The sequence below is a fragment of the Meriones unguiculatus genome, chromosome 1, assembly GCF_030254825.1.
Source record: "Meriones unguiculatus strain TT.TT164.6M chromosome 1, Bangor_MerUng_6.1, whole genome shotgun sequence".
NCBI lineage: Eukaryota > Metazoa > Chordata > Mammalia > Rodentia > Muridae > Meriones > Meriones unguiculatus.
This window is the reverse complement of record NC_083349.1, coordinates 143,959,601-143,984,415: the sequence shown is the minus strand read 5'-3', so window position 1 is coordinate 143,984,415 and position 24,815 is coordinate 143,959,601. Positions and strand designations below refer to the sequence as shown.

Sequence of the window (24,815 nt, the reverse complement as noted above, 5' to 3'; positions counted from 1 at the left end):
CGGAGTGGGCACTGTGCACCTGTAAATTGCGCCAAGGATGCAGTTTTCCTGGCTTCCCACAGGAAGCGCACGCAACTCGGTCTCTTTCTGAGGAAATGTGAGGCCCACGTGGGCAGACTGCAGGTGCTTCAGAGACCTGGCCTCGCTTCCAGTGCCCTGGGGGTGGGGACGGGGAGAAGCTATGAGCCAGCTCAGCGGCAAAAGTGCTTGAGGACAAGCGTGGGGACCCACGGGCTCGGGTGCCCAGAGCCACACAGATGCGGGTGGACGCGGCGTCCTGTGTGTAACTCCTGTTCAGAAGGCGAGGACTGGAGTCTCGGGGCAGGCTGGGTAGGAGACTCGGTGAACCTGTGGACTCCGAGTCTGAGGAGAGGAGAGCCTGCCTCGTGAATGAGATGGATTCCCACCGTCACAGGCATCCTCACACCTGTGCGGTGACTTACGTTCACACACACACACACACACACACACCACACGCACACAGCACTCACCCGCGTGTGAAAATGGAAGAGGAGAGAAACAGGGACACAAAGCTCCTGGGGAGTCTAAGAAGCGTCTGGAATGAAGTCATTGAGGTGTGACATTCAGGCGACGCGTGTGCTTTTGGGTTCAGTGTGAAGAGAGGGAGGAGGATACGGCAGAGGATGCCATGGGCACCCTGGGACACGGAAGCAGGTCCTGGAGATTCACCATGTCCACTCTGCTAGATGTCACTAGTTAAAATACAATAGCCTGCCGGACGGTAGCAGCACACGCTTTTAATCCCGGCGCTTGCGGGCCAGAGGCAGGCATATTTTGAGTTTGAGACTAGTCTGGTCTACACGGCAAGTTCCAGGACAGCCAGGGCTACATAGAAAAACCCTGTATTAAACGAATGAACGAACAAACAAACAAACAAACAAACCCAGCACGGTCCACAAATAAGAGGCGCAGATAATTTGTGAATGTTGACAGGAAAAATCTCAAAGGCAACGTGGCCTTCCCCAGAACGGTGTCTGGGGCATTTGGGGAGCGGAAGGGCGGTTACACGTCCCGCTGGCCGAGAATGACAAAGGTGTGCAGGTGACGGGCGAGGCGGAGAGAGCCGCGGTGCGGGCCAGGACCATCACCTACCCTCTAAACGCAGGTAAGCAGCAGGGAGGTCACCTCCTCTGAGGGACACGGTATTTCACAGCTAAGTTTAGGTGTGGGTCAGGGGGATGCTCGCCTCTAGAATCCCTGAGTGAGGTGCTGGGCGCGGCTCTGCGGAGCGGGCCATGAGGGAAGGAAGGCGATGACCCGATTAGGAAGGGAGGAAGGAAGGGATGCGGAGTGAGCGCATCCCCACCCCTGCCGCAGGTCCGCCCAGAGCGGGGACCAGGCAACGCTGGCGAGGCAGTGGGCCTCTCTTTTCCTCCTGCGGCCTGCCCGGCCCCCCCCCCCCCCCGGCCCGCGCGCACCCACCTGTACTCGTAGTCGGAGCCGGCCTTGGCGGAGCCGTCCTCCGTGCGGTAGTCCACGTAGAAGGTGCTGTTGCCCTCGCCGCCCTGGCAGGCCACGGACAGCAGCACCGAGCCGCAGTTCTCCAGGCAGTGGTAGAGGCTGGGCTCGAAGAAGATGCGGCTAGCGCCGTCGTCCTCGTCGTCCGCGCCGTCGGCGGCGCCGGGCCTGCGGGCCGCGTCGGCCGCGTGCCTGCGCAGCACGTTGCCCGCGCCCGTCATGAGGCGCGTGGCCTGGATGCGGTAGAAGGCGCGGCTCTTCTGCTGGTGCAGCAGCGCGTAGTACTTGGCGATGCCCACCAGCTGCTCCAGGTCCTTGTCCGGGTGCTTCTGCTTCAAGTCCTTCAGGATCTGGATGACCTCCCGCCTGCTGGCGTCCAGCTCGCGGGCCTCGGCGGGGCCCGCGCCCAGGGCGCCCAGCTCGCCCGGGACCTCGGTGCCCACGAACGTGCCGTCCAGTTCGATGCTCTTGGGCGGGTCTCCCTCCGCCCCGATGATGATCCCGCTGCGAGGGTCGGTGCGGTAGCGCTTGTACACGTACTTGTAGAAGAGCAGCCGCTTGTCCGCCATCCAGGCGAACACCACGCACACCGGGAAGAAGACCAGCGTCAGCAGCGCCTCCCACACCTGCGGGCGGCAGGCCATGAGCGCTCCGCGCGCGCCTCTCTCTCCCTTCATCCCTGTTCCCGCCAGCGCCTATCGTGCTCACCTCCCTCCACACACACCCCCACCCATCCCACCCGTCGGCACGTCCACCCACCTAGTCACCCAGCCGTTCATCCGATCAGCCCGCACACCTACCCACCCATCCTATCCATCCATCTCATCTGTATTGTGTCCTCCCACCCAGCCATTTAGCCACGTGTCCTCCCTCCTATCCATCCATCCCACCCATACACACACACATTCACCCGTCCTCCATCCATCCACACCCCATTCGTCTATCTGTGAGTCCATCCACCCATCCCACGCATTCACCTGTCCACTCATCCACCTATCTAGCCATCCATTCATGTGTCCACCACACATCCACCCACCCATCCATCATCTATTCATGTGTCCATCCATCCACCCATCCACCCACCCATCCACCCACCCATCCACCCATCCATCCATCCATCCATCCATCCATGTGTCCACTCAGCCATTTACCTCTCTATCCATCAACAATCCACATGTCATCCATCCATCCATCCATCCATTCATATATCCATCCATCCACCTACTCACCCATCCACCCATCCATCCATCAACCATCCATGCATCCATTCATCCATCCATCCATCCATCCATCCACCCACCCATCCATCCATGTGTCCAATTACCCATCCACCCATCCACCCATCCACCCATCTACCCATCCATACATTCATCCATCCGTGTGTCACTCATCCTTCCACCCACCTACTCATTAACCCCATCTGTGCTAGCTGGTTTTATGCCAACTTGGTGAAATCTAGAGTCCTTTGGGAAGAGGAAACCTCAATTGAGAAGATTCTCCCAGCCATGGCCTATGGGCAAACTTTTTATGCAGTTTCTTAGTCAGTAATTGATGTGGGATGACCTAGCCCATATTTGTGGGGGCTACTTCTGGGTAGGTGGTCCTGGGGTGTGTAAGAAAATAAACTGAGCAAGCCAGGGAGAGCAGGCAGTAGGCAGTACTCCTCCATACCCTCTGTATCAGCTCCCGCCTTGAGCTCCTCCCCTGACTTCCTTTGGTGATGGGCTGATTTGGAAGTGGAAGTGTGGTGATTTAAACAAGAATGGCCCTCATAGGCTCATATGTTGGAATGTTTGGTCCCCAGTTAGTGGGAGTGTTTGGGTAAGATTAGGAGGCATGGTCACGCTAGAGAAGGTATGTCACTGAGGGTGGGCACTGAGGTTTTAAAACAAGCCCCAACTAAATATTTTCTTTAATTGCCTTGCTCATGGTGTCTCTTCACAGCAAAAGTACAGTAACTAAGACAGTAAGTTAAGGTGCTGGAGAGATCGCTCAGAGATTTAGAGCACTGGCTGTTCTTCCAGAGGTCCTGAGTTCAATTTCCAGCACTCACATGGTGGCTCACAACCATCTATAATGAGATCTGCTGCCCTCTTCTGGCATGCAGGCACACATGCAGGCAGAACATTGTATAAATAATAAATATATAAATCGAAAACCAACCAACCAACCAAACAAACAAACAAACAAAAAAAAAAACAAACAAAAACAGTGGGCTGGAGAGATGGCTCAGCACTGGCTGTTCTTCCAGAGGTGCTAAGTTCAATTTCTATCAACCACATGGTATCTCAAAAGCATCTGTAATGGAATCTGACTCCCTCTTCTGGTGTGCATGAAAACAGAGCACGCCAGATAAATAAATAAATCTTTACAAAAAGACAGTAAGTTAACTATCCCTTTCTCACTAATAGACCATCCATCGTCCATCTGTCTTCCATCCATCCATCCATCCATCCCATCCATGCATCTATCCATCCATATATCCACCCCACCCCACACCCATCCATCCACCCTTTACCCACCCATGCTCCAAATCATCCGTCCTCCTTCTACACAAACTTCTATCATCCAGCTCTTCCTGTCCACTCACACACCTGCCCACGCGTCCTTCCTTCATCCGTACATTTTCCAACCCAAGTGTGCACACAGCCCGACAGCCCTTTCCCCGTTCACACTCATTCCTACTTCTGTGTCCCCATTAGCCACCCTTCTCCTGCACCTCCTCCTTTCCCCACCTCATGCCATCCTCAGTCTGCCTAACTCTTCATCTCTGCCTCTCTGGCCGTCACTTCCCTCTGCTCCTGTCCCCAAGCTGGTGTTTTAATCTTCCCTCTCTTCTCCCTCCAACTTGTTCTTATTACCTAGGTCCCCTTGTCTCTGTGCCATTATTTTTTAAAACCTTTTTGTAGACACCTATCCCTTGAAGAGTCTTCAAAGTTTTTCTCCTCTGTCCTCTCAGCAAGCGTGTTTCTCCAAATGGCCCTGTGTGCCTGTGTTCTCTGCCGGTCTCACTCCATCTGCCTGCCGAGAGCTACACCTTGCTGTGCATGGGCTAGACACTGAGACATTCTTAGCGACCACCAGGGGACATATGTCCCCACTTGTGGACCAAGTTTATGAGGGTCAGAGTCTGCACCTCTTCCTGCCCCCCACCCTATTGCTCTCTTCCTCCCCTCACCCGGGAATGCCTGCTCTCTGATCACCACAACCCTTCCATCTCCCCAGACTACAGCTCCAGCCAGATTCTCCTTCCTGAGTTTGAGCAGCTCTGATGGGCAAGTCTCATTCTGAAAGTTCATTTCCTGAAGCTCTAGATCTGCAGCAATCATTTACTTCCTGTTCCTCAGAGGCTGCACCATGCCATCAGCTCTGAGGAAAGCCAGCAGCCCTGTGGTCAATCAGCGAGGGCCACCTCTAAGCTCCAGCTGACACGCGTGTCCCTGGCACTCAGCACTGCCAGCTCCTGGCATGGGAGACACTCAAGCGGTGAAATGATCTGCTCATGGTGGCACAATTTGGTGGTTGTAGCATCTTGGGAGGTGGAGGCAGGAGGATAGCAAGTTCTAGGCTAACTTGGGAAATGTGGTGAAATCTTTCCTCAGACAGTCCAGTGGGTAAAGGCACCTGCTACCAAGCCTGATGCCCAGAGGTTGGGTCCCAGGACTCACACAGTAGGAGAGGTCCAATTTTTTCCAGTTGTCTCCTGCCTTCTACTGTGTACCCGTGTACCTCCCTACACAAATAAATAACGAGTTTTAGAAGACTTTAGCCAGGTATGGTGGTACATGCCTCTAGCTCTTGGGAGGCAGAGGCAGACTGATCTCTGCAAGTTCAAGACAAGCCAACACTACATAGTAAGACTTTGTCTCAATCTATATATTCTATTTTTAGGTTTTAAGCAAGGAATGGATGGAGCTGGAATGATAGCTCAGTGGTTAAGAGCACTGGCTCTTCTTCCAGAGGACCTGAGTTCAGTTCCCAGCACCCACATGGAGGTTTGCAACCATCCATAATTCCAGCTCCATGGATGCTCTTCTAGCCTCTACAGGCAGCAGGCACACGTGGTGTGCAAATGCACCAAAACATTCATACACATCCATTAAAATAAATAAATCCAAAGAAAGTAAGAAAGAAAGAAAGAAAGAAAGAAAGGAAAGAAAGAAGAAAAAAAAAAGAACAGAGCTTCATGGTGGCGTGCTTGCCTAGAACCTACCATTGAAGTGTTGGGGGCACAGCTCAGTGGCACCAAGCCAGGGCAAGGCCCTAGCTTCAGTCTCCATTATGAGCTGAGAGTGGTGGTGCTCGCCTATAACCCTAACCCTCTCAGGAGGCAAAGGCAGGTGGGTCTCTGAGTTCAAGGCCACCTTGGTCTACAGAGCGAGTTCTAAGACAGCTAGGGATATACAGAGAGACACTGTATGGAAAAAAAAAAAGAAGAGAAAAAAGTGACAAAAGTATTCTCTGTTCAGTATCATCATTAGTCTAATGGTCTTAGGCTGGCTGAGAGCATAGACTCAGCCTGTCTGTCCTTTGGACACACTCAGGCAATATCCAACAACATTTGCCAGCTGGTCTTGAAGATTTTCTTTTCTTCCTATTTTTTTTTAAAGATTTACTTTATTTTTAATTGAGAGAGACAGAGACAGGGAGAGAGACTGTGTAGTTGCCTAAGGAGGCCCAGAAAAGGGTATCAAATCCCCCGCAACTGGACTTACAAGCAGTTCTGAGCCACAGATTTTGGGTGATAGGAACCCATCTCAGTTCCTCTGCAAGAGCAGCAGGCAATCCTCACTGCTAATCCATCTCTCCAACCCTGAAGGCTTTCACATAAATACCCACAACACCATCTTTCTCATTAAAGGTAAAGAGGAAAAGACGGAAGATCAGGTGGTCTCAAGTTCCTCACGGATGTGTGAGAGAAAGAGGGTTTTTAAAAATAACATTACTTATTTATTGTTGTGGCATGGGAGGGCGTGTGGAAGCCAGACCATCAGGTTTGGCCACAAGTAACTTTACCCACTGAGCCATCTTCAACAGAAAGCCCCAGCCTCTCCCACTTCATTCCCCTCCTGTATAAATATAACATTATAACTAATAATAAGTATAAATAAACACAAGGAAAACGTCATTCTGGAAGGTTCTCACCCTGTAGAACTGCCACTGTCAACAGGTGTGATGATGGGACCCGGCCTGAGGCCTTTTCTAGTCAACCCTCAGGAGCAAGGGTGTCCTTGGCAGGTGGTGTGGGAAACCTTAGGGCGCCCTCCTAGCTGGGGGGAGGGTATGATTGTGACATACTCCTCTCCCACTAGGATGGTACCGCTAAGGACAGTCCCATTCCACAGGGAATGGGCCCCATCCCCTCTGGACGTTGGCACTCCTGTCCCTAAAGATGCTATTTATGGCCATTGGAGCACAGGGTTCAATTCTGATTTTTGTTTGGTTGTTAAAAAATGGTGTCACCTAGCCCAGGCTGGCTTTGAACTCCTGATCTTCCTGAGTGCTGGGATCGTAGGTGTGCACACTCAACCCTGCTATATGTCTTTTCTATTTTCCTGCATGATTTTGCAGGAGTGTTTAACTTCCGGGCTCTTCTGCCTCTTACACGGCATGGTGTCTCAGTTTTCTTTCTCTTCATGCACACAGGCCCCCGTGCGAGGCTCCCCTGTACGGGATAGCTGTGCCACAGCACACACGGACACTTGCTTGGTCCTGTGAGACACCCCAGCCTATCAGTGTGCACTAAATGCTGACTTGTCGGGAAGTCAGTTGCATCAGTGATTTCACTCGTGGGAAGCACAGCTGGGTTTGCTCTGTCCAGATGCTGCCTCAAGACACTGGTCAAAGTTGTCCTCAAGGCAGCCCTGAGAACGCAGCACTGGAAAGCCCAAGTGGGGCAGAGTTCCCGAAGGAAGTGTCCACCGTCATGCAGTGTGGCTTAGCAGAGGGCGGTGTGAGCCCAGGCCCCCGGCTCCAGGGTCTGCAAGCCACTTTCTTCCTCCTGAGACAGGGTTTCTCTGTGTAGTTCTGGCTGTTTTGGCCTTGCTTTATAAACCAGGCTGGCCTCAAACTCACAGAGATCTGCCTGCCTGTATGGCAGGGTTGGGATTAAAGGCGTGTGGCATCACACCCGGCTTCCAAACCTCTTTATTATGGTGACTTAGGACATCCATTTGTCATAGTTCAGATGTGAAAATGGAAGCCCAGAGAGGGAACGGGCCTTGCCTAAAGTCGCATAGCATTTGTGGGAGCATCTGGAACGAGGTTGGTCTTTCTGAGTCTCCCTGATGCCCCTGGAGGGACTCCAGTCACGGCGTTTCCATCTGGGGCTGTGGTGTCCTCCGTCTTCCCTCTACCCTCAGGGTCACAACTAGCTCCTAGTCTCCCCCACTCTGCTCCTCCCTACCTCTCACCTACAGTGTCAAAATTTCCTGACAGCTCTCTCTCTACTATATATGGGGAGGTGGCTTATTGGGTAAAGTGGTTGTCGTGCAGGCATGAGGACCCGGATCTGAACCTCAGGACCTCAGCTAAAATACAGATCATATCTGTAGCCCCAGTGCTGAGGAGGTGGAGACAGGAGGACCCCTGCTTGGGGGCCGGCCACTCTAGCCAATCAATGATCTCTAGGTTCACAGAGAGACCCTGACTCAAAAAATAAGGTGGAGAGCACCTGAGGAAGCCCCTTGGCACTGACCTCTGTGCCTGCACATGAGTACACTCACATGACAACCCACACCCCACACACTCACACAGCCTATTTTGGACCCTAACCCAGGATGCTGTCCTTTTTAAGAGAACCTACAAACTGTCCGATGCCCCATCTTGTACTTTTCACCAGGGCTGCTAGGAAGCTCAGTGTTACAGCCATGGCTCAGGTGCAAATGCTCTGAGCCTGTAGTATCTTTTTTTTTTCTCTTGCTCTCCTTTCCCTCCTTTCCTTCCTGTACTGGGGATAGAATCCAAGAGTTCTTCATGGGTGCTAGGAAGTACTTCATTCACCCTTAGCTACATCTCCACTCCACATCCTCACTGTGTTACCCAGGCTGAACTCGAACTTAAAGCAATCCTCCTGCCTCATCTTTCCTAGTGCTGGGATCACAGGCATAAGCCCCCATGCCCAGAGAAACCCTCTTGTCTCCACTTTGATGTCAACCCTAAAGTTCTTTTATATCGGGGCTCCTTTTATAGCAGGATCTATTAAGTGACAGGAGTTAGCAGATCACACACAGTGTGAATGAGTGTCTTGGGCACCGCAAATAAATTATGCATGTGCGTGAACGAATTAGGCCAGACCCATGAATAAATTATGCAAATAGAGGCAGCAGACTTAGACTTGTGGGAAATAAATTAACCAAATGCTGTAAAGGAAGCTGAGGACAGGCAGGAGTGCAGGTGAAGACACTGGACGGGGGAGATGGAGGACTGTGGGAGTCCCAGTGTGAGCCAGGCAGCTGTGAGATTCAAATTTGTCTCGGTGTGGAAATAAATTATGGAAAGTGGACACCGGCCTATGCTGGTGTCTCTGCCAGCCGGACGGGAGTATGAACTACACTGTCTGAACTGAGATGAATAATGAATGAACTGTGCAAACTGCTCCTGTCTCTCTGCCCTACGGAGAGATAAATTATGCAGATTAGGGCACCACAGATGCCAGTCCGCGGATATATTATGTAAATGCACGGAGTTACACAAATTGATTTGTGCCGTCAGAACACAGGAGGCTGGCCTATGCAAGTGTAGTGTGAATTATGCAAATAGAGATGTCATATTGCAAAGTCAGAAATAAATTATGCAAACGGAGCGCTCTCAGGTGCCCCTGTGGCAAGCAGAGGCGTGTTTTACAGGGACCCGGGGCTCCGGGTCCGTTAGCCCATGCGTGGCCCCGGGAATTACCTTCTGTGTGCACACAGCGCTCTCTCTTGCACCTGCATTCCTGACTTGCTTCTTTTGTCTCAGCCCTCTGGTGCAGAGAGTGACTGGCACAGCTGGTGGTTCTGCTAACACACATGCACAGGCACATACACACACATGCCCACAGACACACATGAGTACACACATGCTCTCACACGCACGCACGCATGCTCGCACACACACGAACACACATACATATACAAGCACAGACATTCCAAGGCAATCCCCTGGGGTGCGGGCCTCTACTCACCTGGACCACGCCCGGGGAGAAAACTGCTAGAATGAGATAAAGCCAGACATAGGCGAAGATGCTCCAGGAGGCCGTGACGAAGAAGACCCTCAGGTGTTTGATCTTACGGCTCTCTCCAGCTGGGATGACATACACGCACACGGCAATGACCACAAACATGTTGAAGGCGGCGCTGCCCACGATGGTGCCTGGGCCCAGCTCCCCCGCCTGGAAGTTGTGGCCACAGACCTCAATGACAGACAGCAGAATCTCGGGCGCGGAGGAGCCCAGCGCCATGAGTGTGAGGTTGGACACTGTCTCATTCCAGATGCGCACAGTGCCCACGCTGGTCTCCCCGTTGGCCTTGGTGATGGTTATCTCCTTCTCCTTGGACGTGATGACCTCGATGGACGCCATAAAGCGGTCGGCGATGATGGACACACCCAGGAACATGTAGACCATGGCCACAAAGTACACCACGGCCCGAGCAGCCTTGTCCCCCAGTGACGGGTCATCGGGTTCCCACACAGGCAGCAGCACCCCCGGTTGGCAGCGGTAGGAGCCTTGGCAGCCACCTGGGCTGGCATCGCTGTCGTTAGCTGGGGGAGGCGGCAGGGAAGGGGTCGGAGTGGCTTCCCCCAAGCAGTGGGGTGTCCCCAGGAGGAGCACAACCCCCACCAAGGCCAAGGGAGCCATGGGGGGTGGTGGGGTCCTGGGGGGAGGAGCAGGAGATCAAAGTGAGTGGATCACATGTCCTCCTGTCACTCAAAAGGCACAGTATGGGCCGGGGGTGTGGCTCAGTGGTGGAGCTCCTGCCTAGAATCCCCCAGTGAGGGGCTGGGGTGTGGCTCAGTGGTAGAGCCCCTGCCTAGAATCCCCCAGTGAGGGGTTGGGTTGTGGCTCACTGATAGACCTCGTGCCTAGCATGCAGAAAGCCCTGAGTTTCATTACCAGCACTGCCAAACAATAAAGTTCCAGTTTGTTAGGCTACAAGACAAGGGTGAGCTGGGAACCAGCAAAGGAGGTAAAGAGACTCAGGGAAACAAAGAGATCACCACACAGACACCCAGAGAAAAAGACACAGGAAAGCCCAGGGCAGAGGGGCTTGTAAAATGCTGGAAGCAGAAATTAGTCAAAATGCCTTGGGAGCCTGCGGCCAGCCACCACACACTCTATGCTTCAGCAGCTCTGTTCCTGGGACAGACTTAGAAACCTGTCTCCCCAAAAGGCCCCCAGAAGAACGTCCATGGCAGCTTTGTCTATAGCAGAGCCAACCTTGAAACAACTCAGAGGCCTCTCAACAACTGGATGCAGAGACAGTAATGGAGTAGTATACTGCCCTGAGCGGGGGTGGTGGTGGCTGAATGTCATGACCTGTAAGAGCAGGTCCTGACACCTGGGGCTCAGTGAAGGATGCAGGCCGTGTGAGCCTGGAGCTGGCGGTCAGGACTCTGCCAGGACATTCTTGTCATCTCAATGTGGCTCTTGATGGGGCTGTGGTAGGTTCTGGGTCTGAGTGTTTATTTTTGACTTTCTGCGTTTATGTTTTATTACATTTTATGTATTTGGGGGGAGGGGTTGAGTGTGCCATGGCCAAAGAAGAGGTGTGAAGACAGAACTAACTCTTACAAAGCTGTCCTCCGACCTCACATGTGCACATGGTAATAAAGAATAAGCATACACGAGCTTCCGGCCATCCTCTTTCCAGAACATTCCACAGCTCTACTGAGGACTGTGGTCCCCTCCCTTCCCTGCACAGCCTCTCCCTCTCCGTTCCAGCATTCTACCCTCTGCTGGTCCTTGCACACACCATGCAAATTTCTCTCCGCCTTGGGGCTCATTCGGGTGTCACTTTCCCTGACTGTCCTCGCGGAGATGACATCCCCGGCCTCTGGGGAGGAGTCTTTCACTCAGTTCACAGAGTGAAGGATCACAGCTCGAGAAGTGAAGCAGGTTGGGCTTCCACTCTTGCCAGAAGGTGCCCAAGGTCTGAGCTCCTGGCCCCGCCCTCATGTTGCTATGGTAACCCACAGAGAGAAAAGGCGGGCCAGGGGAGCTGTCATCTGAGCCTGCTGCCCTCTTAAGAGATGCCTTGGGGGTGTCTCTAGGAATCTCCACCTTCCATCTCAGTCTGAAAGTTCCTCTGAAAGTCTAACCCACCACCTGCCCTCAGCTCACACCCACAGATCAGGAACGGGCTTCTCTGTGGGAGGGAGGCAGCATGTTGCCAGAAGTTCCCCAAAAGGACTGATCAGCGCGCGCGCGCGCGCGCGCGTGTGTGTGTGTGTGTGTGTGTGTGTGTGTGTGTGTGTGTGTGGAGGGGCAGGGAGAGGGGTGATTCTTAAAGAGCCACTGTACAGTAAGCCCCCTAGACAAGCCCCTAATGATATATCTAATTAGCAGCCCTTTATTAGCAAACACTCAGGCATAATTACGAACCCACCAGGATCCTAAGCAGACTTCGCTTCACTTCTGCCTCCTCCCTCCTTGGCTTTTGGGAGAAACAGGGAAGACCCTGAAAGCCAAGAATCGATCTAGTACATCTAACTGCCTCTTTTGGGGAGGGGGAGACCTGGGAAGTTCTACCTCAAGTCTAGTCAATTGTCCCTCCAGCTGCAGCTCTCTAGGAAGAGCAGGATCTGCCTGCCCAGGGGCGAGGTTATCCAGTCTGTTTAATCCCTTTCGCTGTCACCCAGACTCCCCCTCCCTTCCAGGACTTAAAAGACCCAGGAGAGAAAGCACTAGATAAATATTTGGGAAACACATGGACAAGAGGCCTGAGCACTGTCTGCCTGTGGCTGGGGCAGCCACACTTTGTGCTCCAGGCTTCCTCCTCCAGCCTTGAAAGCTAATCTGGGTGTAGACGCAACAGCGAAAGGATCAGGTTGAGTCCAGGAGAGGCCCACAGGGCAGATGGTAGCATCCTCTCTGGGCTTGGAGGTGGTGGAATCTTCAAGGCCATCGCTCCCCCAACCTCGTGGGCTGCTGGCCAGCTCTGCCTTGCCTGCCTCTAGGGGATTCTGGAAATCCAGGTGGGACCCCTCTGTGGGGTCCATCAAGGCAGCCGTGGCAGGGTGAGGACTGAGGTGTATCCTGATTGCTGAGTGCATCGCAGAGCGGGACACAGAACACAGAGCACAAGCAACCAACCGTCTCTCCCTCCATCAACCACACAGGGCCCCCACCACACACAGAGTTGCGATTGCAGACAGGTAAACTGAGCCCAGCCAAAGGCAGAGCAGAGATGTGGTGGTAAGGCGTTGGGTTCCTAACCCAGTGATCTTTTAAGCCATCGGGAATCCCCACGCGCCTGACACACAGGGCGGGGAGTCTTGTGAGCATGTGAAAGCTCACCCCATTCCGGCCCAGGTGTTGGCCAGCTCCTCGCCCACTTAACCGGGAAGGAAAACGTCAGCTGAGCCCCTCTGCAGAGCCCCCAGGAGGCGGCTGCTTTCCCACACCACCTCCGGTGAAGCAGGTGTGAGGCGGAGAAATGGAAGTGAGAAGGACTGTCTGGCCTGACCTTAGAGCAGTGCCCAGGAGTAGGAGAGTGTCTCAGAGTTGTGCAAAGAATGAACGGACGAACAGGGAGAGGGATGGGAGTTAGACTTTGGAAGGACTGGTCTAATGGTATATACTACACAGGTTAGGCTGCAGGCAGGACCAGCCTCAGAATGTCAGGGTTGGGAGAACAGGGCAACCTGGGCTAAGGAGGAGTGAGGAGGATTTGGGGCCACTCCAGGCCCTGGGGGAGTCCACACTGCGGGGGATCGGCCTCCTCCAGGTCCCCGTGCATCAGGGGCGGAGACAGAGGTGTGTGGGTGTGAATTGGCTGCAGGAAGAGGGAGAAGAAGGGAGAGACAGAGACCCAGAGACGGACAGACAGACACACACCACACACATGGCGCACGCTGAAAGCGGGGCAGCCAGGACTTGGAGCCAGGGCTCAGGAAGCCCCCGCACTTGACGACGCGGCGCAGCCTGGGTTCCCGCAGCCCCAGGGGCTCCGGGCGACCGCGCTGGGCTCTTACCTGCCTTGCTGCCCGGCCGGTCCCCGTTGGGCCCCCGCGGTGGTGGGCGCCTCCGCCCGAGGAGGAGAGGGAGAGGAAGGGAGAGAAGCCAGGGACTGAGGGAGAGCAGGGAGGAGGGAGGAGAGGGGATGCGAGGAGGGGAACCCGGGAGGGACGGGGAAGGCGGAGCCCAACAGAGGGGGCGGGGACAGAGGAACTAGGGGCGGGGGGCGGGGTAGCGAAGAGAGGAGCCCCGGGGAGGGGGCTAGACTGGAGAGGTGCTGGGTACAGCTTGGGAGGAGGGAGGCGGCCCGCGGAGGGGCGGGGACAGGGAACCAGGGGCGGGGGGAATCAGCCGTGAAGAGGGGCTAGGCTGAAGGAGGGAGAAGCTGCTGAGGGGAGGGGGTGAGACAAGTGAGCTGGGGAAAGGAGCACCAGGAGGTGGGAGGGAAGAAATTAAGAAAGGGTGGAGTGGGAACAGGATAGTTGTGGGCTGGAGGACAGGGACAGACTGGAGGAGGGAGGGGCTGAAGGAGAAGAGAGGGTGGGCACAGGGGAGGCTGGGAAAGGGCCAGCAGGAGGAAAAAGAGAGGCCGAAGGAAAAGTGGGAGGAGCCAGGGGAGGGAGCAGGGCCTGGGAGCTCAGGCTAGGGAACCCGCTGAGGGAAGAGCCAAAAGGAGAAGGCGTGGCCATGGGAGCCGGGGGCGGGGCCACAAACTGGGAGGAGACCTTGCAAAAGAGCAAGAGGGAGGGGCCCGGGAAGGGGCGTGGCCAAGGAAGCTAGGGGGGCGGGGGAGGGGCCTGGCAGGGTCGGGGCCGTAGGTTGCCCTGGTCTCGGGTTCAGCACCAGAGGCCAAGGACAGCGGCACAGGGTGTACGTGCGTGCACCTGTCAGGGCATCCTTCTCGTCCCCCATCATGCACCAGCAGCATCCCGTCCATACAAGGGCCCATAGATGCAGTCATCGCTACAAATAGCCACAGGCTGGCAGACCTGGGGGGAGGGGGAGGGCAGGAATGTAAGGCGCCAGTCCTTTCCAAGTTCACAGGCGCAGCCTGCTCAGAGGACCTTCCAGAAGGCAGGGAGCTGCCACCAGGGTGCCCAGGTAGGATGGGAACTGCTCCTACAGCGCCTGCCTCCCCAAGGGTCTCATTCCCCACCCTGGGAGATGGGGAAACTAAGGCAGCAGGCTCCGAAGGCTACCCTGCCTCTGGGCTGACAAGGTAGGACGGATCAAAACCCGGAGTGGTGGCACACGTGTGTGAACCCTGCACGCAGGAGGATGGCCGAGTCCCATGCCATCCTCAGAGCCAGTTGCGGGGTGGCGGTTGAACGTGGACCAGTGGGTAGACTCGTGCGCTGAGCCTGGGTTCCGGCCTCAGGACTACGTGAACCAGGCGTGGCGCGGCATGCCTGCACCCCAACAGCCAAGAGGTGGGAGTGGCTCAGGGGCTGAACTCACCCATGGCTCCAGGCCAGCCTGAGCTGTGTAACACCCCATCTCAAGTCCCCCTCAAACTGCAAAGCCAAGCGTCCTGGGATTCTGAAGCTACAGGTGGCTATGACTACTGCACAGCAGCAGGTGCATGCACACACACTTCCTCAGGATGCACTGCAACCTCTCACCCTGCTCCAGGTCCCCTCCCTCCACATCCCGGGTGCTGGGTGCTGAGCACAAAACGGTGAAAGAAGGGAGAGAAGGCTGCCCCTGCCAGTGGCTGTGTCCACTGCCAGCTCTGGAGGGACACCCTTGGGCCTGCTGCCAGGAGGAGGTTCCAGCTCCCGGTGGCTTCCCACGCCTAGGCCTGGCTTCTTTAGAGGTTGGAGCCTGGGAAGTTGGCTTCTGGTCTCCCCAGGCCCTGCACTTTCTCAGTGAGGGAGGCAGCCACACTTACAGGTGGCCTTGCCTAGCAGGAGCAACTGGTGCCTACCCAACCCAACAAACACGTAACCTCCAAGGAAGGTGTCCTACCCCAGCCCCAGCCCGGATTCCATCTGAAACCCAACCACACTGTCTCCAATCCTCTTCCTGGTCGGGGGTTGGGGAGGAAACACTTCCTGTTTGGCTACCTTCCTCTGGGCCATGGGATGGCACTTCCCACCTCCTCCACTGTGTAGCTGAGCTGTACCCAATATCCGCGTCAGCAGTGACTCCTGGGGCCTCTGTGCCCCAATCCAGCTTTGACCACCCCAGCAGAATCTATGTTCAATTACTGTCCATCACCCTGGGCCTTGTCCAGTCTGCGCACTTTTCTCTGCAGACTCCCTCCGTTCCCCTCACTGGACCACTAACATCATCACTTCCACTTTTGGGCTGAAGGAATATGAAGACCCCTCACTGGTTCCACTGGAGATCCCCCAGCCCCAAAGACTTCCTCAGTCTCCATGGGTCTCCCGGGCCCCACCAGAGCCTTTAGACCCTCCTGCTGGGTTCTCACCCGTCCTTTGTCTGTGGCTCCTTATTCATCCCAGGTGGAGATTGGACCCCAAACCTCTGGCTTCGGTGGCATTGTCTGGCACCGTACTTGCTGAGTTTAGCTCACCAGAGCGGGGAAAGGCTCCATAGCTCTCAACTGCCACCCCCCCCAACTGTAATTTCCTTGGCCTCTCTGCGGAGTCCCCCACCCTCAGCTCTTCAGGAGTGAAGTCAGCACTGGAGAACTGGCATACAGGAAGTACTGAACAGACGCTTGCCAGACAAAGGCAATGAAGAGAACTAGGACAGCTTTGTTGCTCTGTGCGCAGGAACAGTTGTCAACGGCCCAGCACCTGATGGGAGAGCAGGCGGCTGCTGAGAACACCCCTTCGCAAATGGCTCAGGCAGGAGTGGTCAGCCAGGATCAAGCAGCACGGGGAGGGGGGCAGGCAGGGACTCCCAGCATGCCCCTTCTGGGGGAGTCCAAAGGAAGCACGCCTCTTCTGAGATGCTTCCCTCACCCAGTCGATGACCGACGTGGGAAGAGGGAGTGCTCAGGAGGCCGGGGGCTCCTCAGGCCTGGGACCCACCCTGTCCCCAAGGCCCTGCTGCTGTTTCCTCTGCTCCACTCGCCGACGAAGCCGGGTCAAGACCAGCTCAGAGGCCTGGATCAGGCTGTGCTGTGGAGGCAGAAGAGAAGAGGCCCACGTTAGGCCACACGGGGAGGGCAGACACACCTACACAGGGGCGAGCATGGGTCTCCCAAACAGAAGCCAGACTCGGGGGTGGCGCAGAGCTTAGACCAAGTGGAGAGAAGTGAAGCTGGGATCAAATCACTAGCAGCGCCGAGTATGGCGTGGGGCTGACAGGACTGTAGAATGTGGGACAGCTTTGGCTACAGTGACCCTGCCTCACACACCCAGGGGCTGGGGCAGAGCGCACTGAGTGGGTCTGATGCAAAGTACCACACACACACACACATAAGTGGAAAGACAGACAGAAGGAAGGAATGCAAAAGCAGTCAGTGGAAGAGACAGAGATGGCACAAGATGACAAACTACTTGACATCTTTCACACCCTGAAATCCTCCCTGGCCACACACACACACACACACACACACACACACACACACACACACACCCTGAAATCCTCCCTGGTCTTAGACACACACACACACACAAAATGAGATTTAAAACCCCACGACATCTACCTCTGCTTTCCCAGACTGATACCTCCCTGATGAATGCCACTGGGTGGCATTCTCCTGGCTGAGAGTCCCCCCTCAAGACCAAGCTACTCCCTCTTAAAGGCAAGACACCAGGCCTGAGCTGGGCAACTAGCCTGGGCTCAGGCCGTTGCCCTGTTTCCAACCTTCCTCCCACCATCCCTGGCAAGGTCCCCCAGGGAGTGGCAGCTTCTGCCACAGCCCAGCAGGCCTGATACCTGGAGGACGTGCACCCCTTTCAGCGAGACCACGGCCAGCTCCCGGAGCCCATCTCCGGTCAGGTCCACATGGGCCATGGCCAGCAGCGGGCTGGCGAAGGTCCTGCGCCACAGCAGGCAGAAGCCTCTGCTGGCCTCAGGTGGTCCGAGGTACTTATAGCAGAGCAGCTCCTGTGGGGAGAGGGGTCAGAGTCTCACAGGCCGAGGGCCGCTGCAGAAAACAGGTGACCGACGGCCCACCCTTCAACACCCACCTGTCCATAGGTGGCCACCAGAACTTCTGGCTGTCCATCCAGGTCCACGTCAGTGACTAGGCCACAGAGGACGCTGTCAAACTGGTCACTGCCGGGCAGGAGAAGCTGGTCTTCCAGGCCCTTGTTCAGAAGGTCCCTGAGGGTCCCAAACACAGCGGGGAAGCTAAGGTCAGGTGACAGGCCTGTGCCACCTTTGGTTCCAGACCGGAGGTGATGCCTGACTGGCTTCTGCTGGGACCCGGACTCCTCTGACGCTGTGCACCTTGGTTTCAATGAGCTTACCACTGACGTCCCCACAGCAGGCCAACCTGTTATTCTGGTGGCTGGCCTCAAGCGCCCTTCCTGTAGACCCCATTCTGGACGCCCCACCGTGCTCCTGGGTACACACACCCACATGGTGACTCCTGGAAACACGGGCACCCTGGTGGTCCCTTCCTTTTAAGCACACCCACATGGAGAACTCTGTGCTTGCCTGGACATTTTCACCCCCAACCCAGAGTGTGCCAGAGCTGGATGGAACTGGCTCATAGGAGCTGGTGAATGTGTGCATGTATGTGCTTGGACTTGAGTGGGGGTTGGGGGGTGGGAGAGGTGGAGAGGGTGAGGGCTGGTGGAGTGCAGCATGAATGAGGCCCTGGGCTTGACCCAGCACGGCAGTTTGGCATGTAGTCCCAACACTCGGGCGGCAGCGGTGGGGGGGGGCTGTGCGAGTTCAGAGTCATCCTTAGCTCCACATTGGAGGGCAGCCTTGACTTCATGAGAGCCGCCTCACCCCACTTCTAACACGTACAAAGCTGACTGCCTGTTTTAGCGTTGCGACTGCACCATTTGTAGTGATTTAAAATCCAAAATGGTGGGCGTTCAGACACCAGGGAAACTGACAGGCACTGCATGTCCAGGCCTTCCCAAGTCCACCCGTGCCAGGTGTCTTTAAGATAGGAAGACATACCCACCCTTAATAAATCCTCTGCATATCCTGATGTGAGCATTCCACCTCCTCCCTGACCACAGCACCTCTCCTGACTGTAACCATCCCAAAGGGGTGACAAGGTTAGACCACATCATACAGGCACGAGGCTAAACTTTGCCCAGAAGCCCCAGATGCCCTCACCAGTACACCACCGCTGGCTCCAGCATGCTGGCCACAAGAAGACTGTATCCTTCCTGCTGGGCGCTGTCCTTGGTTGCTATGGGAGAGATAGGAGTTGGTGGTCTGTGGAAACAGGCTCTTCCTTATCTCCTTACCCTCTCAGTGAAGAATGCAGGACAAAGACCCAAGACTGGGCCTCACAGGGAGGGCTAGGGGTTAGACTAGGAAATGTCTGTAGCCAGACATTAGCTTCTAACGGTAGAACATGACAGAAGAGACAACGGTTAGATCAGAGTTGAAATCTAAGGTTAGACCACAGTGTGAGGACTGGGGAGGTGTTGGAGGGGCCTGCTTAGAAGGCAAAGGGCAGGGTAAGGTGAATGTCAGTGTAGGGCAGACCAAGGTCAAGGAATAGGAAGAAACTGGCACCCGGGGGTGGGGTGAGGCCATGACTGACAGTTGTCAGTCCAAAAGGGAGTGGGGGTGGGGAAGTCAGTGTAAGATAATAGGAGAAGTGAAGGTTAGAGCACGCAGGGAAAGGTGAAAGTAGAGAAAGAGTTCAGGCTAGACCAAAGTGGGGAGGGTGAGGCTAGGCCCTAACGGAAATGGTCTGAGTCTGAGCTGTGGCCCAGCTTCTGGGGTGGAGGGAGGGCCCAGCAGGAGCATGAGGTCTGGTCTGGACTCTTAGGGTGGGAAAGGGAGCCTGCAGTCCACACTCCACACTCCAGGCCTAGAGCTAAGAGCTTACCCTCGGGGCTCGACAGGCTGAATACAATCACTCTGGAGATGGGCCCATCCTGCAGGACTGTCCATGTCTGCAAGATCTCTGTGTGGAAAGCAGGGACTCAGGGACCTGTTCCCATCCCTGGCTCTGTCCCCACCCAGGCCTGACCCTTACCTCGATTCCTCTGGTCCACGTGAGCCACACGCACACAGCCACTCTGACAGCCCAGAGCTGAGAGCCGCCGGGATGAGCCAGGGAGGTTGTGGACATCAAGCCAGAGGACACTGGTGGGAAGGCGATGGACGAGTGGACAGACAGCCCCTTCTGTGCTTCCCGGGAGCACCGAGCCCTCCCTGAAGCACTGGGGCCCTGAAGCCTGAGGGGGCTGTCCCTACTGCACATGCTTACTGAGCCCCACCCTGCTTGCTCTGGGGGGCCCACCCATGATCAATTTCCTTGAGGTGGAGCTGAAACTTGCGAACTTGCTAACTGCTGCTTTTTTTCCTTTCCTTTCTTTTTTTTTTTTTTTTTTTTTTTTTGAGACAGGGTCTCATGTAGCCTAGGCTAGCTTCAAACTCAGGGACAGATCTGAACTCCTGACTCTCCTGTCTTACCACCCGATTTCTGGGGTCGTGCTGCCTGGATTTTATGGTGCCCTAGATTACGTGACAGAACCTAGGCTTTGAGCATGGCAAGTATTCTGGCTTCTCTGCAGTCAGGGCCCTGGTCCTTTCTTCGGGTGCGGGGGTCCCCTCCTACCTACTGGTCAGGTTTGTGAGCTCTGGGAAGAGGTTTTCCACGGGCTGCTCCTCAAACTGATGTAGCCCCTCGTTCTGGGGAAGCGAGACCCAGCCCAGGACGTGCAGTCAGTCAGCAGCCTCCTGCACAGAGGCCGTTACTGCTGTAGGGTTCCCTGGCAGACTATCCCCAGCCTGCCCACCTCACCTCCTTGTACAGATGAATGGCTGGGTCATTCCCGCTCAGAAGAAAGACGGTCTCCAGCTGGTCCCCAACCTGGACTCTGAAAGCAGAGAAATCTAGAATGTGCTAGTACCTGAGTGAGGCTCAATTCCTTTCTTTCCCGTTTCTTCTGAAGCAGGGTGTCATATGACCCAGGTTAGCCTTGAACTCATTTTTCTGATCCTCCTGCCTCTGACTCCTGAGTGCTGAAGTTAGAAGTATGTAGCACCATCACTGGTTTATGTGCCACTGCAAATGGAACCCAGGGCAACTTGTGTGCTATTGCTCTGCTGCCTTCAACTGTATCCTTTAAGTCTGGGAATCTCACAGCTCTTGACACTAGAGAACCACCCCACGTCTGGGAGTTAGAGATCTAAAACTTCTGAAGTTGAGTTCTGGGTGTTCAATTAACTGCTGTTATGATTTGGCTCAGAGGTGACCATGTAGCCATCTTGGCTGCATTCACTCTGAAAAGCACTTTCAGAACCAAACTGGTGTCCTGTGAAACCCACTTCCTGACTATACTTCCCATTACTTCTTGAGCCCCTAACAGTACCTGCTTCCAACCCTTATTATACTAAAAACCCTTTATTTTCCAGATGGGGTGAAAGGCTCCGAGTGCAAGGAAGGGGTTGGAGAGCATGGGTGCCCAGGGTCACTCACTCTGTGTGGCACAGCTGGAAAGGCGTGAACTGGAGTTCCAAATTCAGGCAGCTCTCTGCAGAAGGACACAAGTTGAGCTCAGCAGCACCTGCCAGCCACGCCCACCCTCTCCCTCAGGCCTCACTCACCTGCAATGGAGTCCAGGTTGTACTCCGAGCCAGGCTCATAGTCACAGTAAATGTTAAGGAAGGGACTGCCCTTGTCTCCTGAGTCCTGGGGGTGGAAACTGTCCTCAGGGGAGGTGAGAGGCATTTGGGGTAGACTTGGGGGGAATCACCTGTGAGTTAGGAAGAGGGTGTGGACAGGTGGGGGTGCTCTGGTACCTTTATAAATGTGATGCCCACAACCAGGCCCCGCTTTGGGGGTGACTTGTTGAAGGTGTCGATGGAGACAATCTCAGCATCCACTAGGGGGAGATTTCAGAGTTCACCAATCAGCAGGTGCACTCCTGCACCCTTAGTCACTCTAACTTCCTACCACTGCGGTATAAAGCCTTTGGGTCCACGGGAGTCCTAACCACCATCACCATGACCTTTGGCCACCGAGTACCAGATCTCTATGCTTGCGGAATTCTAGACCCTAACCACTTTCAAGCCATGACCGCCCATGTCTCGGACCCTAAGGATTACCAGCTTTGACCCTGACCTCGCAGTGACTAACTCACACATACTCTTGTCTTAGAAGCCTCAACACCAGACTCCAGTCCCGCCCCGGCACCACAGCGCCACGCACCGGGGATGTAGTTGAATTGCAGCTCTTTGGCCACGGGACGGATTTTCTGTCGGAGGTCTTGGTAGCGGAAGCCTAGCACCTTGCCTTTAAGAGTGGCGGCCAGCAATTCCCCTCGCCCGTCGGCGCCTCCCGCCAGCCCATACACGTTGCTCTGCGACGAGAAGCGCGTGAAGCTGTCCTCGCGGAGTGGACAGGGTCCTGCCGCCACGGCCACCTCCCCCATCCCGGTCCTCGGCGGTCGGTCCCAGCTGGCCTGCTGCTCCCCAACCTGCCAGAGACTCGCCACTCGTGCACAATGATGACGTCAAGAAGCTGCCGGCGCTGCCCTCTACCAAGATGGCGCCCGGCTCCCAGACCGTGTTTCCTTTCTGCGCCTGCGTGCTCTGTCCTGTCCCATTTCAGAGCTAAGGAGAGTCTTTCAGAACTCGATGCGGGAGATGGAGGAATCTCCTGGCCTCTTTGTAAGCGATGCGAAAAGGAGAACGAGAAGCACCATGAATAGGGGTTTGGTGGTGCAGGCCTGTGATTCCAGCACTGGGGAAGTGTAGGCAGGTGGATCTGCTACATTGTTGGAGGCCAGCCTTAGATTCAGGCACTTTCCAGGACAGCCAGGCTACATGAGGGACCCCCCCCCAACACACACTCCCTTCTCTATCTCACACACACGCACTTCTACAAATATTTTTATTCCCCAACAAAACACACCCAAACAACAAAAGAATTAGAAAACCTAATTAACCTTTTTGGATTAGCATCTATCAGTTTATTTAAAACTCATAAGCAGGCTGAGGCACATACCTTATCTTTTTTTTTTCTTTCAGAGACAGGCTCTTGCTTCAGGGCTTAACTGGTAATTTATAAATTAGGCTGGCCTCAAACCTGTGACAGTCCTCTTACCTCTGTCTGCCAAGAGCACAGCATGTCCTTCTAAAGTAGGTACTCTTACGATTTATTTTTTAAACGTTTGTTTATGTTTCTCTATGGGTACGTGTACCACAGCACGTGATCGACGAACAACTGTGCGAGTAAGTTGTCTCCACATTGTGGGTCCCAAGGAGTGAATTCAGGTAGTCAGGCTTGGTGGCAAGCGTCTTTACCTGCAGGGCCATCTTGCTGACCCTAAGGTACTATATCGGTTGTACAGGTGAACCGAGGTGAGTAAATTCCCTAAGACCATAGAGATAGTAAGCAGTAGTTAATATTAGAGTTACACATATCAACTTCATACTTAAGCAATATCACCTTTAAGACATTAGTTTGTTTTTTTTTTTTGTTGTTGTTGTTGTTTCTCTGTGTAGCCTTCACTTTCCTGGACTCACTTTATAGACCAGGCTGGCCTTGAACTTACAGAGACATGACTGCCTCTGCCTCCCTGAGTGCTGGGATTACACCTTCTGTGCACCACCCTGCCTGGCTGTAAAGTGTCTTCTTATCCCAGGGAAAGACCAGTTGATCTGTTGGTCCTGGTGGCAGATGAGACCTGCTTTATTGAACACTCCCAGTGACAGTCTACAGGACCTGTGGCCACCGTGTCCTCGAAGGCTGCACCTGGTACCATCACAGCCTTTGGAGAGTCTCCACAAACTCACCATAATTACACAGAGCAATCCAGGGAGAGCAGGCTCTGGATTAATGCCTCTCAGTGATGGAGATGGGTTGGAAGCCAGGTGCTCCCAACTGCGAGGCCTTCAGAGGGCCTGGATTTGCCACTTCATTCTTAGTCAAACCTCAGCACCTGGAATGCATGGCCCGACACAAAGGCAGCTCAATAAATGTTAAGAACCTGCCCACCATGGGCCATGTAGGTGGCATAGACGATAAAGCTGCTTGCTGTGCAAGTGTCACAGCAACCGAGTGTTCAGTCTGTGGCTCTGCGTAGAAGGGCAGATGAGGTGGTGCTCATCTGCAATCCTAGTACCCCCTGCAGAGATGGAGCGGAAAGCTCACAGACCAGCTAACGTGGAGTACTTAGCATCTTTCTCTGTGTAGACCAGGCTGGCCTCTCCAAGTCAGTGATCCACCTGTCTCTCAAGTGCTGGAACTAAAGGCACAACCCACCACATCTGATTGCTTCTGGAGCTTTGTGTATTTGCATGTAATGTATCATATGCACATCCAAACACACACACAAGAAGATGGGACATCAGCTGTCCTGCCACTCTTACTGCCTTGAATGGAGTCTCTTGTTGAATCTGCCTCTAGGCTTCTGGCTACCAAGCCTCAGCAATTTCTGGCTTATGGGTATGTGTGGCCACAGCAGTTTTTTTTTTTTTTTTTCCACATGGATCTTGCCTTGGGTTCTCATGCTCTTACCCACTGAGCCATCTCTCCAGGCTGTGCAGTTTTTTTTTTTTTTTTTTTTTTTTTTTTAACTCATGTGGCAATTTATAAACACGTTCAGTTTCCAACCTTGGTGTATATTTGAGCCACTTAGGAAGCTTCCCAAACTCCAGAGGGTGGCCACAGAGCAGCAGGGTGTGCCCATGGCTTGTAGATGGGTCAGTGATGTGGAAGCAAAGGCAGGGCTGAGGCTCAGATTTGGGCATAAAAGGGAGATTCTTATAAGCCTTCTTGGCAATCCCATGGTGGACAACTGTCAGTCTCCAGCCTCAGGTTTCTCCAGAGCTAAGGGCCACTCAAAGCTAGCAACTGACTGAAGCTGTGGGGGCACTGGAAGGAGAGAGCAGCAGAGCAGGATGTCTGGAAGGCCAACTTTGTCTACTAGGTCTGCTTCAGTTAGGGCAATCCCACAGGGCAGGGACTAGCTCTGGCAGTCCCACTGTGGGGTGGAATGGGTATGAGGCTCCTGCCATCTCTTCTGGCATTGTAGATGGAGAGGAGTGGGGATAGGCCTCACGGGCCAGACCAGAGCTTCTAGAAAGCTCTGACTCTGAGGCTCTG

The 24,815-nt window shown here is 54.6% G+C and overlaps 2 protein-coding genes across 4 annotated transcripts in view; both read right to left on the bottom strand.

The window, feature by feature from the left end:
- Slc8a2 (solute carrier family 8 member A2) overlaps positions 1-14,298 on the bottom strand; it is a 30,634-nt gene extending 16,336 nt beyond the window's left edge. The window contains exons 1-3 of one of the 2 annotated variants that reach the window (XM_060367951.1): positions 13,654-14,298; positions 9,644-10,334; positions 1,444-2,105 (exon numbers count right to left, since the gene is read on the bottom strand). In XM_060367951.1, the coding sequence (XP_060223934.1) occupies positions 1,444-2,105; positions 9,644-10,318 (1,337 nt within the window). In that variant the 5' untranslated portion in view covers positions 10,319-10,334; positions 13,654-14,298. The remainder of the gene's footprint in view (positions 1-1,443; positions 2,106-9,643; positions 10,335-13,653) is intronic. The other variant, XM_021648311.2, reaches the window with a different exon arrangement.
- Positions 14,299-16,339: 2,041 nt separating this feature from the next.
- On the bottom strand, positions 16,340-24,184 carry Kptn (kaptin, actin binding protein). 2 transcript variants are annotated; one of them, XM_021648297.2, is made up of 12 exons: positions 21,915-24,184; positions 21,506-21,588; positions 21,311-21,395; positions 21,183-21,237; positions 20,505-20,580; positions 20,319-20,392; positions 19,734-19,843; positions 19,584-19,661; positions 18,857-18,932; positions 17,746-17,881; positions 17,492-17,662; positions 16,340-16,728 (listed from the first exon to the last, which is right to left on the bottom strand). In XM_021648297.2, the coding sequence occupies exons 1-12, from the start codon at positions 22,135-22,137 to the stop codon at positions 16,603-16,605; spliced, it is 1,293 nt and encodes a 430-aa protein (XP_021503972.1). In that variant the 5' UTR covers positions 22,138-24,184; the 3' UTR covers positions 16,340-16,602. The 2 variants fall into 2 exon arrangements, with proteins under 2 accessions (XP_021503972.1, XP_060223947.1); XM_060367964.1 differs by lacking the exon at positions 21,915-24,184 and adding an exon at positions 21,853-21,892.
- Between the last annotated feature and the right edge of the window lie 631 nt (positions 24,185-24,815).